At 44.9% G+C, this 14,493-nt stretch overlaps 1 protein-coding gene across 1 annotated transcript; it reads left to right on the top strand.

Moving 5' to 3' along the window:
• Positions 1 to 6,400: 6,400 nt before the first annotated feature.
• On the top strand, positions 6,401 to 14,439 carry C1QL3 (complement C1q like 3). Its single transcript, XM_021551715.3, has 2 exons — positions 6,401 to 7,243; positions 11,681 to 14,439. Exons 1-2 carry the CDS (start codon positions 6,656 to 6,658, stop codon positions 11,858 to 11,860), a joined length of 768 nt encoding a protein of 255 aa, XP_021407390.1. The 5' UTR covers positions 6,401 to 6,655; the 3' UTR covers positions 11,861 to 14,439.
• Positions 14,440 to 14,493: the final 54 nt, after the last annotated feature.

Below are 14,493 nucleotides of genomic sequence, written 5' to 3'. Positions count from 1 at the left end.
AACACAGCTGGCTACTATAATAATCAAAAGCTCAGTGTCTTGCAGGACCACACCAAAGTCCATTGTATGCCATTTTGTTGTGAGGAAATTGTTTGGGATCAAATGGTCTCCTGCTTTAGCTAATGAACAGATAGGAAGAAAAATGAATGATCAGAAGTAATTGCAACTTGCAAAGTAAATTACACCATTAACTGCTCTGGAAATCAATAATCAGGCACAAAAAGAAATTCAGTTGAGGGGATGACAGAAGAAAAAATAAATCTCTTGGGCATCTTGCCACTCTGGAGATTTTAATTTTGAATTTTCCACTCCCATCTATCCATTCTTATTGCCCATCCATCAACCTCCTGATGAATATAAAGGACTCCACTATGAAATGCCATAAGATTGCTGGGTTGGTAGAACAATGGAAAGAGAGTCTTTCAGGTTTGGAGGAGGAAGGGTAAATCACAGATGACAGTTTAGAAAAGCTTGTCTGCTCTTGCCTTTTTTCCCTTAACATCTCTCTTTAATAGCATTGGCAGTCTAATAACCATTTCAAAGGTAACCAAAATTGTTCTCATGGGCAAATCATCTGGAAATCTCCTCCTGATTGACTCTAACTACTGACATAATTTTTAATAGAAGTGCAACATGATATATGCCTTTGCTTATTGGTGTAGCTTTAAGCAGGGACAAAGTGGTTGCTTAATCTTACTCCCATGTTAGAGACATTTATCTTCCACCCCTTTGTATTTACTATTTACATCCTCATAAGAATGCCGACACTGTAGCCTTCATTATTAGCAATACTCCTTGATTTAATAGCATTTATGACTATCTCTATATTTTGGGCTTTATTGATGAACACTGTGAGTTCTTCTGAGTGCCTCCTTGTGACAGGTTATGTTCTATGGATTTTGACGAGAAGGGAGTTAAAAGGAGGAGAGTGGATCAAGCAGAAAGCCTACATGGAAAATGTTGCCACCACTGTCGTGGTTAGGTAGGTGATGGCAGAAGACAACACTTTTTCATTAGAAGAGGGTGATCAGTTAAAATGCCCATTCTACAGGAAGGGAAAAGTGGGGTGTGGACAGAAAAAAGATGTTTTCAGCAAGTACAGCTGACCTAGGCTGTGAGCTGGACCCTGCTGCAAGCAGATACTGTCATGGTCACTGGATGCCCAGGCTCCTGTGAGAAAAGCTGGTGGAAGTGCTGTGTAAAAATCTTCATGGCTGGAAATCCAGTCCCTGAAATGCAAAGCACTTATGGGCAAACTGAGTCTATTTATGCAGGAAGCATTTACTGGTTGGTGTGAGCATTGCTCAGTTACCCCTCTCTAGCACCGTGGTTCTTAGGGACCCTCCAGAAGCTGTCCAAATTCCAGCTCCTTGTGCAAAACAAAGCGTGGAGCTGCCACGTGGAAAGGGGGACAGGTAAGAAAGGGATTTCAGTGGGTACAGCTTTACCCAGGGACCATGAATCTGAATCAGCTCTGGCCGTTCTGTACCGTCACCAGGGCAAGAGCAATGAACTGCTCAGGCCACACCGTGGCTGGAGAGGTGTTTGCATCATAACCAAAAATAATCCCAAGGTTGACTGTACATATGCTTTCCCAAGCAGCACTACAGACTTGTATTCATCACCTTAGATCATGACTCCAGAGGGATAAAATAGAGAGAAGACACACACCAGCAGGCTTGAAGGTTAATGGGAAAGAAGAAACCTGAAAGAACAATTTTTTTGCTTGCAACTAGTGTTTTATTTTGAATAAACAGGGGCACTCGCAATTATGAGAATCTTTTATGGTTGATTACTGCTATTTACATTGACAATTATCAAGTGTCATATGTGATTCTTTTATATCTTTAAACTTTGTCAGCTGAATGTGTAATCTTTAGGTTCCTGTGTGTTTAAGACTGATTTTTACATACACAGTTATGTTTTTATATCTGCGGTAATTCACCAGTCAAAACATGACATGCATGATTTTGGTTCCAATCTTTCCACTTTAATTCTGCTCTCAATCCTTCCCTCCCCCCCGTAACCAGTCATATTTGACTGATCTTTTTAGATTAAAAACTAAAAAGGAAGAAATATGTCAAATATATTTGCAAATTCTCCTTGTTAAGCCCTGTCACTTTAGCAACAGCCCTCCTCGAATTCCCTCCCCATTTGGATTTGAAAAGTGGATGTAACCCTTTCAAGGCTGGACACATTTTCTTTGGATCATTTTCCTACCTTTGCATTCAGAGACTGGTCTTCAAAGGGCTTTATTAATTGAAATAAAACGTAATCTACATTATTTACAATCACATATAAAGAAGGCTTAAATCCCTTAGTAGCAGAGAATAGCCTGGAAAAGGACTTCCTATGTTCCAAAGGACAGATAAAAACTTCCAAAAATAAGTAAAACTATTTTTTACTGTTACACACCACAGCTGATTTTCTTTCCATGAGCATGAAAAGCCTAATTTTTATTAAGGAATACAGTGGGCACCTTGCAGCTCTAAAAACATATTTGGTCTTCAGTCATCCTGACCAAAACAGGTTTTCTGAGAGTTTGGTTAAAGCTGCCTGTACCATCTCCTACCAAAACTGGTGGAGGACATGGTCCTCTCCAGGACCTGCTACCTGACACAAATGCCAGTGCTGATTTTACCAAACTAAGGAAACATGGTCTAGGATACTACGGATGGTTTGGGATAGCAACATGTCACTGCCATGTCTGTCACCACGGTACCTTTGAGCCACCTCTAGTGATATGAATATTTTCCCTCTTTATATTTTACAGCATTGAACCTAATTATGTGTTGGAATGAGTGCATGTGTTTTCCTTGACCATATCACTGGGACCCAGGCTGAATGCTAATCTTTACATACGTAATTAAACCAGTGTTTATAACAGGACAGTGTAGAAAACCTTAATTTCTGAGCAGAGTGAAATTCAAATCACGTCTCTAAAATAATAATAAAAGAGATTGAAAATGTAAGTCAGAGTAAACCAGATGCAGATAGGAGTGAGCAGAAGCAGTGTGGAGCTTGGCACATCACTGGCACACTCATTTTCTAGGCATATGTCTTTTTCCATGTTACTCCTGCTTACTGTAGTTGATAAAGGGTTGACCTTTTTCACAGATTATTTTTCCTGGGCTAACTTTGAATTTAGCAGTGCAGACATGAGGAGCCATTTTGTGCTTGGTGCCTGCAGATTGTGTTGCCCTGTGTGCCAGTGGATAAATTTGTAAATGGTTTTCTTCAGTTTTTTCCTGTGTTAGTGCTGAGGCAACAGCACATGTGTAAAATGGACATGCATGTTATGCTGTATGTCTTTAAGTCTCTGCATGAATATTAACTAATTAATGAGTAAGGTCTGTGACAAAGTTGTTGCAAATAGCAGAGGCTGCAAGGGATACAGCTCAAACACCACCTGCAAGTCTGAATGCACAAGGGCTGAGAAAACAGGAAAGGAAGCAAACAAGCTGAAAAGCTGGAGCCAGCCAGCAAGAGGGCTTCAAAAATACAAATAAATTTAGCACATTAAGACTGGCAGCAGCTCATATAGGTTTAATGGTTACACTAAGAATGGACTGTCAATCTGGACTGTCAGCCTTTAGCATGGAGAGATTATAACCTAAGTGCTACCCAAGCCTTAATTACGGCAAATCAATTTTTTGACACAGCATTTCAGGACAACAAAGGTCCCATAGTAAAAAGAGTTTTCTACTCTTCTTTTTAATTTTCATCAGACTGCTGAGATCTGTGGTGTGGTGCATAACTTCTGAGCACTTTGGTTTCCCATTCTTAGTTTTCCAAGAAAATATGTTTTTTCCTTGGGAACTAAAGTTAATCTGGTAACTAAATCCAAGGTCAGATGTTATCTTCCAAGCTAACGTATAACCTCTGCTGACAACCCAGTATTTTCCTTGATCTCTCTATTCTGGTTACTATTCTGGTTACTCTGGCTGTGATTTTTGTGGCTGTCTTTTTTGGGAGAAGGTCTGCAACAGTGCATCCCAGGCAGTATGCGTGAGATAAAACTATTGAGGAAAACATGGTTGGTATGGTAGGACCTCACTATAAGAATCAGGCTTATCATAGCTGGAGTAAGAAACTGCAGGTGTGCTTGATACTAAAAGGTCACCCAGCATCACAATGGCTTCACAGATCATGACAGATTTGTGTTTATTTGAGGATGAGATCTGGCCTTTGCCTAACGTGTATCACAGCCATTGCAATGGAGGCTTATGCACACCCTGATGTCACAAAAGCCAGCTGGCTTAGGGATGACTAAATACAACACCTCAAGGGCCCAGCTACAGGCTGAGACAGAGCAGTCACTTCTGGCACATCTTTTCAGTTTTTCTTACCCAAAAGAAAAAACAGTGCTGAAAGCCCTTTCCCGTGGGGTGAAGAGAGCAATGAGATATGAACATAATCCTCCAAGTGTGTTTGACTGCCTTCCTGGGTCTTGAGGGGAAGCCCTTAGCTAAGGGAACTGGCTAGCTTGTGTCAGTGCCAGATAAGGAATTTTTTTAAGACAGAGCATTAGAGAAAAGGGAAAAAAAAAACTTTTTAAAAAGGGGAGGGAGTAATATTTACAAGTGCATGAATGGAAGCTTTGTCGACAGTTTTCTTGGGAGATAAGGAGCTGGACTGGCCCATCTCTGCACGGCATGGACACACTCGATGCCTTTGAGTCTCTCAGGAAAGAGCAAAAGGAGCTGCTGACATTTCTGCTTAAAAGGAAGAATCAATGAATCTTTGTTTCCCACTGCTGCTTGTTTGACCTTATTGTGTTGCAGAATAGAAAAGAAATAAAAGGGAACGGTGAGGGGAGAGCAGATTCGTGCTAATAAAATCCAAGACAAGATCACAGCCCTCTGATCATCACTGGAGATGCCATTATTTGGTTGTTGTCCTATTTGCCGCTGTTGCTCATTTCTGATTCTTGCCTTGCTGTAATAAGTCACACTCTTTCCAGCCATCATCCCTGTATTGACAGGCAAATGTCACCCAGGTTTGATTGACGTCCATTGCTCCTGAATACAGAAGTATGATTTAGGAATCAATTCTGTTTGTTTATTTAAACAGCTCTTTGTGTACCTTGTATATCTGTAAGCAGGACAAGTTCTTTAATATCTTGTGCCACTAATACTGCACATTCACCTTCCCACTCAGCCACAAAGGTGCCCACTAGACCCTGGGGGAGGAGAAGACTTTCATGCACAAAAAACCAAAAAACAACAACAAAAAAACCCAAACAAAAAAACAACCACCACAAAACAGCCTCCAAGATTTAACAAAATGCTTTGCTGCCCCTGAGTTAAGCCAAAGAGATCTTTATATCAGGTCTTAAGCATCTGACGATTTGCATATACCCCGGACTTTTCTTTGGCTTCTAAACAAAAGGGAACGCTTTCCCTCAGTGTCGGTTTGCAAGCAGAGCAGCGGCTGGCTTTAACATCGGGAAACACTGTAGCCAGTGATGAGCACGTAAATTTTAATTCACAGGAAAAACTATTTCCTTTTCTGCCTTTATGGTTGCAATTCGGACGAGAAGAAAGAGGGAGATCCGAAATTGCCGTTACTCTTTTTATTATTGTTGGAGGTATATTTTCAAATAACTTTTACTTGGACAATTGGTAAAACATCCCTGCATGTAAAGCGGTATTTCCCAGAAAACGCTAACATGGCAAAGGGGCCTCAGGGAAGCGTTAAGCAGGAGGTAGATTGACCTTTTAATTCTCGATCGGTGACCTGAAGGGTACCCAGAGGCTGCTAAGCACGTCTCTTCCTTTCGGTCTGCTTCAGAAAGAGCTGTCATCACAAGATGCAGCTAGTGAGTGAGGCTCACGATTTCGCTGTTCATCCGTTTGCGGGAGAGGTGGGGGAGGGAGAAAAGAAAAAAAAAAAATATATATTTCCCACACTGCCAGAGTAATGCCAAACTCTCTGTGAGTGGGAAGAGCAGAGCAGATGCTGGAATGAGATGCCAAAGCAGCTCCCCTTTCCCCTGCGCTTTTGGGTGCCTATAAATTGCTCCAGCGCGCTCGTCAGCCTCCTCCTCTCCTGGCAGGTGGCACTCGGGCAGGATCCCGCTCTCCCTTCGGCTCCGGCTCCGGCTCCGGCTTCGGCTTCGGCGCGGCGGCGCGGGCACCGGGCGGCGGGTACCGGGGCGGCCGGGAGGCGCGTCCCCGCTGAGGACTGTCGTCTCTGCGAAAAGAGAGAGAGAGGGAGGGAGAGAGCGAGGAGGCGAGCGGGGCGATCGCGAGAGGAAAGGCAAGTTCCAGGGAAAGTTGACTCGGACTGGCACAGCCTGCAAAAAAAAAAAAAGTCGATCGCCAGCGGGAGCATAAAAGTGCGGGCGGCCGGGGCGCGGCGGCAGCTCTTCCTCTCCCGCTCCGCTCCGCTCCCTCGCCCGCCCCGCGGCTGCAGCGGCCGCAGCGGAGCGCCGCGACCCGCGGGATCCCCCGCAACACCGGCGGCCCTTGGGAGGGCGGCCGAGCCCCAGGGGAGCCGAGCTCGCGCGGGCTCGGCGTTTTTTCGGCTCTGAGGAGGAACCCCGCCAACCATCAAGATTTTGTCCAAAAGCAGACAAGAGGATCGCCCTGCGCTGAGCCGGCTGGTGGGCAGCAGGCGGCGGCTGATAGCGGCCGGCGCGCTGGGGGTGGTGATGGTGCTGCTGCTGGTCATCCTCATCCCGGTGCTGGTCAGCTCGGCCGGCACCTCGGCGCACTACGAGATGCTGGGCACCTGCCGCATGGTCTGCGACCCCTACGGCGGCACCAAAGCGCCCAGCACTGCGGCCACGCCCGACCGCGGGCTCATGCAGTCCCTGCCCACCTTCATCCAGGGGCCCAAGGGGGAGGCCGGCAGGCCGGGCAAAGCGGGGCCGCGCGGCCCGCCGGGGGAACCGGGGCCGCCCGGCCCGGTGGGGCCGCCGGGTGAGAAGGGCGAGCCGGGGCGGCAGGGCCTGCCGGGCCCCCCCGGGGCGCCGGGGCTGAACGCGGCGGGGGCCATCAGCGCCGCCACCTACAGCACCGTCCCCAAAATCGCCTTCTACGCCGGCCTCAAGCGGCAGCACGAGGGCTACGAGGTGCTCAAGTTCGACGACGTGGTCACCAACCTCGGCAACCACTACGATCCCACCACGGGCAAGTTCACCTGCTCCATCCCCGGCATCTACTTCTTCACCTACCATGTGCTCATGCGGGGCGGCGACGGCACCAGCATGTGGGCCGACCTCTGCAAGAATAACCAGGTGGGCGCCGCGCCGGGGGCAGCCGGGGACAGGAGGGCAGGGGTCCCCGGGCGGAGGGGGTTCCCCGAGGGAGCGGACGCTGCGCGGGAGCGGGCGGAGCGGCGCGGGAAGGGCGGGAAGCGGGCGGGGAGAGGGAGCCGGGCGGCCGCTGGAGGCGGCGCGGGTGCGTGCCGGGGGAGCGGAGCCCGAGCCCGGGCGGCGGGAGGAGAGCGATGAGGACCAGCGGCCTCCTCTCCGTAGCTGGCGGGGAACCCGAAGGCTACCGAGGGGCCGGGTGTTCCGCGCACAGCCGAGGCCGCCCGGGCTGCTGGCTGAATGCGGACTCGACGCGCTCTCCCCTCCGAGAGCCGCTCCTCAGGTGCCGCTCCCAGGCCGCTCTCCGAGCAGAGCAGCTCCCGGCCCGCCCTGGCCACCGCCCCGGGCGCGGAGCGCGGCCCGCAGCGCTGCGGGACGGGAGCGGGGGCGGGCGTACAAACAGCGCTGCCCCCGCAGGGGCACGAAGAGCCCGGCGCTCCCTTGGGGAGGGGAAAGTCCCTGGCAAGAAAGGGCAGCCAAGGCCGGTGGGTGAGCTCAGGAGAGGGTGGTGCTGTGTGGAGAAAGGGTGAGGTGAGTGGGAGGAACGCAGCCACAGCACGGGACGGGGTTCCCACGCGGAGCGCCGGGCTTGACACGCTCAGGCCCCGGAAGGGTGCGAGTCTTCTTCTCCCTGTTAGGAGAGCTGGTAATAGAGCGGGCTCGGCGCTCGCAGACCTGAGCCCTTGGCGGGACCTGCCAGGAGGTACACCGGGCGCCCGGAGAGCCCGGGCAGGACCCGAGTCTGTCGGCATCCCCTGGGCAGGATGAAAGCATCGGAAATAATTAAAGGGCTTGCAATGCTACCGTCTGAAATACAGAGGAATCATCCCTTTTAACTAGGATAAACGTAGCCACTGCCTGTTACATTGCCCCCTTGTAACCTCTCCTTCGCAATTTTGCGCCTCTTCCGTGTGTAGTGAACAGGCACGCTTAGGCTGGCACCAATTCCTCCGGCGCTTAGAGGCACCGCCATCCCTCAAGGCTTTGGATGCCCAGGGATGGTGCGAGGTGCCCAATCGTTCCCGTGTCCCCGAGCTCCGCGGTGCTCTCGCCGGTACCCCGGCCCCCCGTGCGGCGGGAGGGCGAGGGACCCGCCGCGCACCGGCGGCTCAACAGGTCCCGAGGCGTCCGAGCCGTCCCGGGTGGGCTGGCCGCCCGCGGAGCCCGGAGCCAGCGCTGCCGCTCTCCCTGGGCTGCTCGTCCTCCGGCGGGGTAGGCTGGGGGATGGATCGGCTCCCCGCCGTGTCCCTAGGACTGGACTCCGGACCCCGTGTCCCCGCCGTGCCTGGAAAACCCCGTTCGTTTGCGCCTCTCCTCCCCAGCGCAGCACGGCCGGCTGGCGGCCCTTTGTGCTCGGCGCACCCGGGAGCGGCGGCGGCCAGTAAATTAATCTGATATGCCACTTAACCTTTTGTTTATGGCTCCTCAGGACTGTGAAAACGGAATAATGAGGATATCAGCGGCAATTAATTAAATTAGAAAATATCTACCATAAATACTGTCTCAGCAGATAAACCAGGATTAGTAAAACTAGGTACATCCTAATATATTCACTTTAGTACCTTGCTACAAAAACAATATTCTTCACTGCAGAAATACATTTCTACTTACAATTAAAGAATTTATCTATTTTTACCCATGTTTATAATGTTGTAGATTGTTTATTTTCCCAAACCCTGAAAAATAAATACGTAGCAGTAGTTTTAAAGAAGCATCCAATTACAAACATTCAATTGAACCTGCGGTCTAAGCATTTCCAAATATAGGTACTTCCAGTGCCAGACATGAGACAAACTCATAGTTATTCAAAGAAGAAAGAAAAATCCCACCTAAGGAGGGGTTCTATGTGTACATTTGTATGTATTATACAAGATATTTAGGTAAATACCTGCATATCAATGGTTTAAAATCGACCCACAATTTTGATGTCTTAATGATTGATTAGGATTTATACTTGAAACAATAAATGCTGATGTGACAGGCTTTAGGATATTTGTAAGGAAGCTCAGAAATTTTGGGAGTAAGTAGCCAAATGGAGTGACAGGCAATATTATAAATCCAATGTTCTCTAACAATGAAAAAACCCTGAAACACTGAAAACTGTATGACTTACAGAAAAAAAAAATTAAAAAGCATTCCTAAGCAATCCATATGTGAAACCTCAAGGTCCCCAGTGTTACCACAGTGTCTGCTTTAATGGTTATCAAGCTTGAGCAGGGAATTGCTGAGGTGACACAGCCTAGGTATGTGTCTGCAGGCTGAGTGTAGCTTCATGAAAGAACTTGGAACTTATGAAATGTATTGTCTCATAATGCTTTAATTTTGAGATGCATTTACCCTCTTGCAGCAGTACACTCTATTAGTTTCAGAAGAATTCATTTGAGACTGTTCACCTAGGCTTTAAAAAGAAAGTGTTCTGGCTAACCAAGCAAGAAGGCAAACCCACTAAGAATAGCATAGAGGACCTTTGCTGCTACACACAGGGCAGTAATATCTGCATTTTGGTTTCTTGACTTTCAATACCAAGCATATTTTTTTCCAGCCAGTATGTATTATGTAGAATCTTGAAAATGAAATATCCATTGCTGTTGTAGCCAGTGTCCACATGCTGACTCCCTTAGGATAGTCACAGATGCAATTCAAATTCACCATCACCATCCACAAGATTTTATACAAATCCACAAAGCAGCATTTCATTAGGAAGTAAACATGAGTTCAAAAAGTCCTTTAAACCATTTTTCTCACCATTACGCAAGATACTAACTCTCTGTGAAAGTTTTTCTACATTGTCTGTAGCCTTTTCACTCCTCCCCATTTGCCCTTTCCATTTCCAGCACAGGCAACCATCTCAGTCCATTATTTTCTCTGGAAGGTCTTTCCAGGGTTAATGGCCCAGAGCCTTCAACTCTGCCCTGCCAGTCACTATTCCAAAGGAAACACCCAGTATTTAGAATAATTATTGCTTTAAAAACTAGCAAAATAGATCACCTCTGTAAACAATACCAGACAAGTCAGGACCAAGAAGTCCTGAAATAGTCGGGGTTTATCATCATGCCACGTATCAGTTTAAATTTGCAGCCTGTCACAGCTCTGCAAGCCTTTGCAGCCTTTCTCACTGTTCTTACAGGATGCATAAAGAATTTCCACCTACTGTGATTTTTAAGCTGCATAATGCCATAAGATCCTGCATGGTAAAAGAACCCCCTCCTTTTAAACATTTCAATATTAATGTGAAATCATATCACATGAAAATTTAATTTGGAAATTTATCATGTAAACTTTGAAAGGAATCCATGGAAAATTGTGACTTATAGCCTATTTTTTTCAGTTCAGAGCAGAAAAAAATCCCACATATAGTACGCCAAGTCATGCATTATTACTTAGTTCAGATTTGCAATGCCACTAAATCATTTACTGCTCTGTAACTACACTAGAACAAAGACAAGCAACAAGCAGATGACGTGTTACACTGAAATAAATCACACACAACTGTGTTTAAATATTTTACCAAACAGAGTCAAATTATATATAAATGATTTGGAGACTTACAATGGCAAAGGCTGTTCATTGCTGGAAACCAACATATATCTTGAAATTACAGATTACTTCCAGTTTGCAAGAAATGTCAAATTTAATCAGTAGTGGAATACCAAGGGAGAAATGGGAAAAAAATATGTTTAAGAGAAAGTTGCAAATGAAAAGCCCTCAATGACTTTTAAATTCCAAAAACCTCTTAACAGCAAATAGTGACTTGCCTGTGTTTTTTTTTCACAAGTGCATCTCTGAAAACACAGTGAAATTAAATGTTTGCTTACTGAAATGTAGTAATAGCAGTTTTTCCAAACCCAGACTGCTTGTGTGCATGTCTGTGTAGGGGTGTACCTCTTGTATTTGTTTTTTGCAGCATGATCCTATTGCTTAGTATGACAATAAACTGCCTCTGGAAAAAGTCCATCTTGGGAGCTCCCTGTGGGCCTCCCTGTGGATCCTCAACATTGTCAATCACTTGTCCCACTGACACAAAAGTTACATCAATGTAAAACTGGCACATGATCAGATCCAGTTTTCCCAATTCCAGCTATTCTTACATATATTTATAAAAAGGCTCCTAGCATCTATAGAAGATCTGGGAGTTGTGTATTCATCAGATGACTGAGAAAGAAGACTATTATTGCTTTAGTTTCCAAAGTACAGTAGGAGAAAGTAAGCGATTGCCATAGGAGTAAACTATAATCTCTGTTGCCAGATGTTTAAAATGGAAACTCATGCATGTTGAATAAAACTTTGAGGATATGCTTTTATTTCACCAGGCAGGAAAAATGGTTTGAGTTTTCTTAACCAGTCATTCTGTATTTTATGTAGGTTCGAGCAAGTGCGATTGCTCAGGATGCTGATCAGAACTACGACTATGCCAGTAACAGCGTGGTTCTTCACTTGGAGCCAGGAGATGAAGTTTACATTAAATTAGATGGAGGAAAAGCACATGGAGGAAACAACAACAAATACAGCACATTTTCTGGATTTATTATTTATGCTGACTGACAATGAGTAAAAAGATCCACCAAACCAGTCAAGAAATGAAGTCTGCTCTTCTAAGCGATGGATTGCGCAGCAAAAGTCAATGAAACAAGCACCCCAGCAGAGAGTGACCACTGAACACCTCAGCAGTGGGGGGAAAACGTTGAATGCTACCTGATTCACATCTGTACAACGCAGAGAAACCTTATGTTAAAACCCCACAAACCAAGTTAAACAGATGTGCGATCCACTTCCGCCAAAGCAAATACTTCCTCATTGTTAAGTGTCCATGTGAATGAAGTTCTACATAGATCAAATTTTTATAGGGAACAAAAACCCACCTAAGGACGCTGAGTTACTTCTTCAGTGTATATGATACTTTGATGTGTTATGATCTTGCTGCTTTATCCATACTTCAGCTTTGGTTCTTGTGACTTACCTGCTAACAATGATGCTTGGAGTCCACTCATAGTGTGGTGAGGAATGATTTTACAATAAAAGGAAGAGGTAATCAAAATATACTTTTTCTCTGCAAAGAAGTTGTTTGCCTTGTACTTTCTTACCCTTCCACTTAAAAGTAGAAACTAATCAGCTTTAAGCCTTAACTCAATGTTCCTGTTTTGTAGGTTTGTATTAGACTTCTAACACAGTATCAATCCAGTGGAGTTATTTAAATTTTGTCTTTCCCTTAGCTTTCCTCTAAAAGCAAAAGACAGAAGAAACACTATTTTCCCCTGAAATATATAACAGCTGACAAACTATTCTATTGGACCATATCACTGATTCCACCAAAGCAAATGGCAAAACTCTCATTGCTATTAGTGGAAAAGGGATTTGGCTTTTAATTTGTATACATGTAAATATATATTTAGACAATTATTACAGGCCCATTGTTGATGGTTAGTTGTATAAATATTTAGAAAGCCTGGCATCCACACCATCAGACTAAGGCAGAGTGTTTTCTTTGCAGCAATTAGTCTTCATTAGTCTTTTAGCACTTAGTCTGTACCTGGGTTCTATTTTTAATAAAGTAGTTATGGATTAATGTACTGCAGATGTTCCACTAGAATTTCGCAGGAATATAGACAGCCTTCATTGTCTTAGTGTCTGGTCTCACTGAAGTCAGTGGGATTTTTCCAACAAACAAAGGAAGAGTGGGAGATCGGACACGTGAGAAAATGCTGTCACACAGACCTTTTCCATGGAAGCTAGTACCAGTTTGTGGTAAGGTGTGCCTACAAGATGGACACAGAGAAGCATATTACCAAAAAAGATAACACATATGCAAAGAAAGAAGCAGATATTTACATGCAAAAAAAAAAAAAAAAAGTGTGTATTAAAACCTATTTTTCTCATTCATATAGATATAGCTATAGATATATAAAGCCTCAAAGAAGCTTAATCCATATAGAGGATTAATGGCTTGGAGAACAAACTAAACAGAGATACATAGTTATAAAAAATGCTTTAAAATCAGTCATAGCAGTAATGTCCACAGATTTTTTTTTTATTCAGAAAATGGATTTATTATTTGCTTTGGTTTTGGGAGGCTATTTCTCTCAGGTTAAAACTTGCAGATTTCATTCTAAACCTAGATTTCATCAAGATCATTCAATTTCTTTAGCACAGTTTGTTATGTTGTTTTTAACCTTTTGGCAAAATCAAGGTTAACATTTCTGTAAATCATAAAAGAATAACAGAGGCTGCCCCTAGCACTGCTATTTCATATACTCTGTCACAAGCAACCTTGTCTAATGTAATAAGGGTACAAACTTAGATTTATCTGCACTAAAATTTCCAAAGTGTCTGCCACTCTGACAAAAAAGCTCTCCAGTGCTGGCTATTCAGCAAAAGTCTGATAGAGATTTTACACATCTCCCTGAAAATCTTGTTTGAATGAGTGAACCTTTTTTCTTAAACAGAATGTGTTACTCCTTCTGTTTTGAGTCGTTCAATTCAAAACAAATGCTGAGTGAGCTCAGGCTGGCTGAGAGGATCGCCAGGCAAACTCATCCAGGGTTTACAAGGGGACATCGTGCTGCCAGCTGCGTGTGTATTATCTCACCAGACAGGTAATGCTTTTACCTTATGACAAAGTGTCAGCTCATATCTGTACATTGCAGTGGTCACTCCTGTTTAATTCCTACGAGGCAATTATTTTAGTAGCAGATGTGTACCTGACTTGTCTGCTCGCTCCACTGTTGCTGTTGCTGGCCAGCGCGCTCCCACAGCAGTGTAGCTACTAGAGATTCCCTGCGTGGTGTCCAGCAGTCCTGCACCTAGTGCCAGAGATCATTCAAAACCTGCAGTGTGCATTCACTACGGTGTTTATTGGTAAAGTTCAATTCTACAAGATATACATGGTCAAACTTGAAGAAATTTCTGAAATCAGGCTACCACTGCTATTGGATAACACCATTTTCTGGATAAATCACCTGCCCTATTTAAAGTTAGACAAGAGCAAAGAATACACGTTATGTGAAAACCACATATAAGGCAAACCTTTCTTTTTCATCATATCTTGATACGCTGATTTGTAAAGACTTATATCACAACCTTTGTTATAAGTAATACAACTCATTAAAACTGTATTATGTAATATATTTTGAGTGCTGGTGTTGCATCCTTACAAAAAGAAGCTGATATGTGTCAAGTTT

The sequence above is a fragment of the Lonchura striata genome, chromosome 1 (assembly GCF_046129695.1).
Source record: "Lonchura striata isolate bLonStr1 chromosome 1, bLonStr1.mat, whole genome shotgun sequence".
Lineage (NCBI taxonomy): Eukaryota > Metazoa > Chordata > Aves > Passeriformes > Estrildidae > Lonchura > Lonchura striata.
Note: the sequence above shows the minus strand (reverse complement) of the source record. Positions and strands in the feature narration are given on the sequence as shown.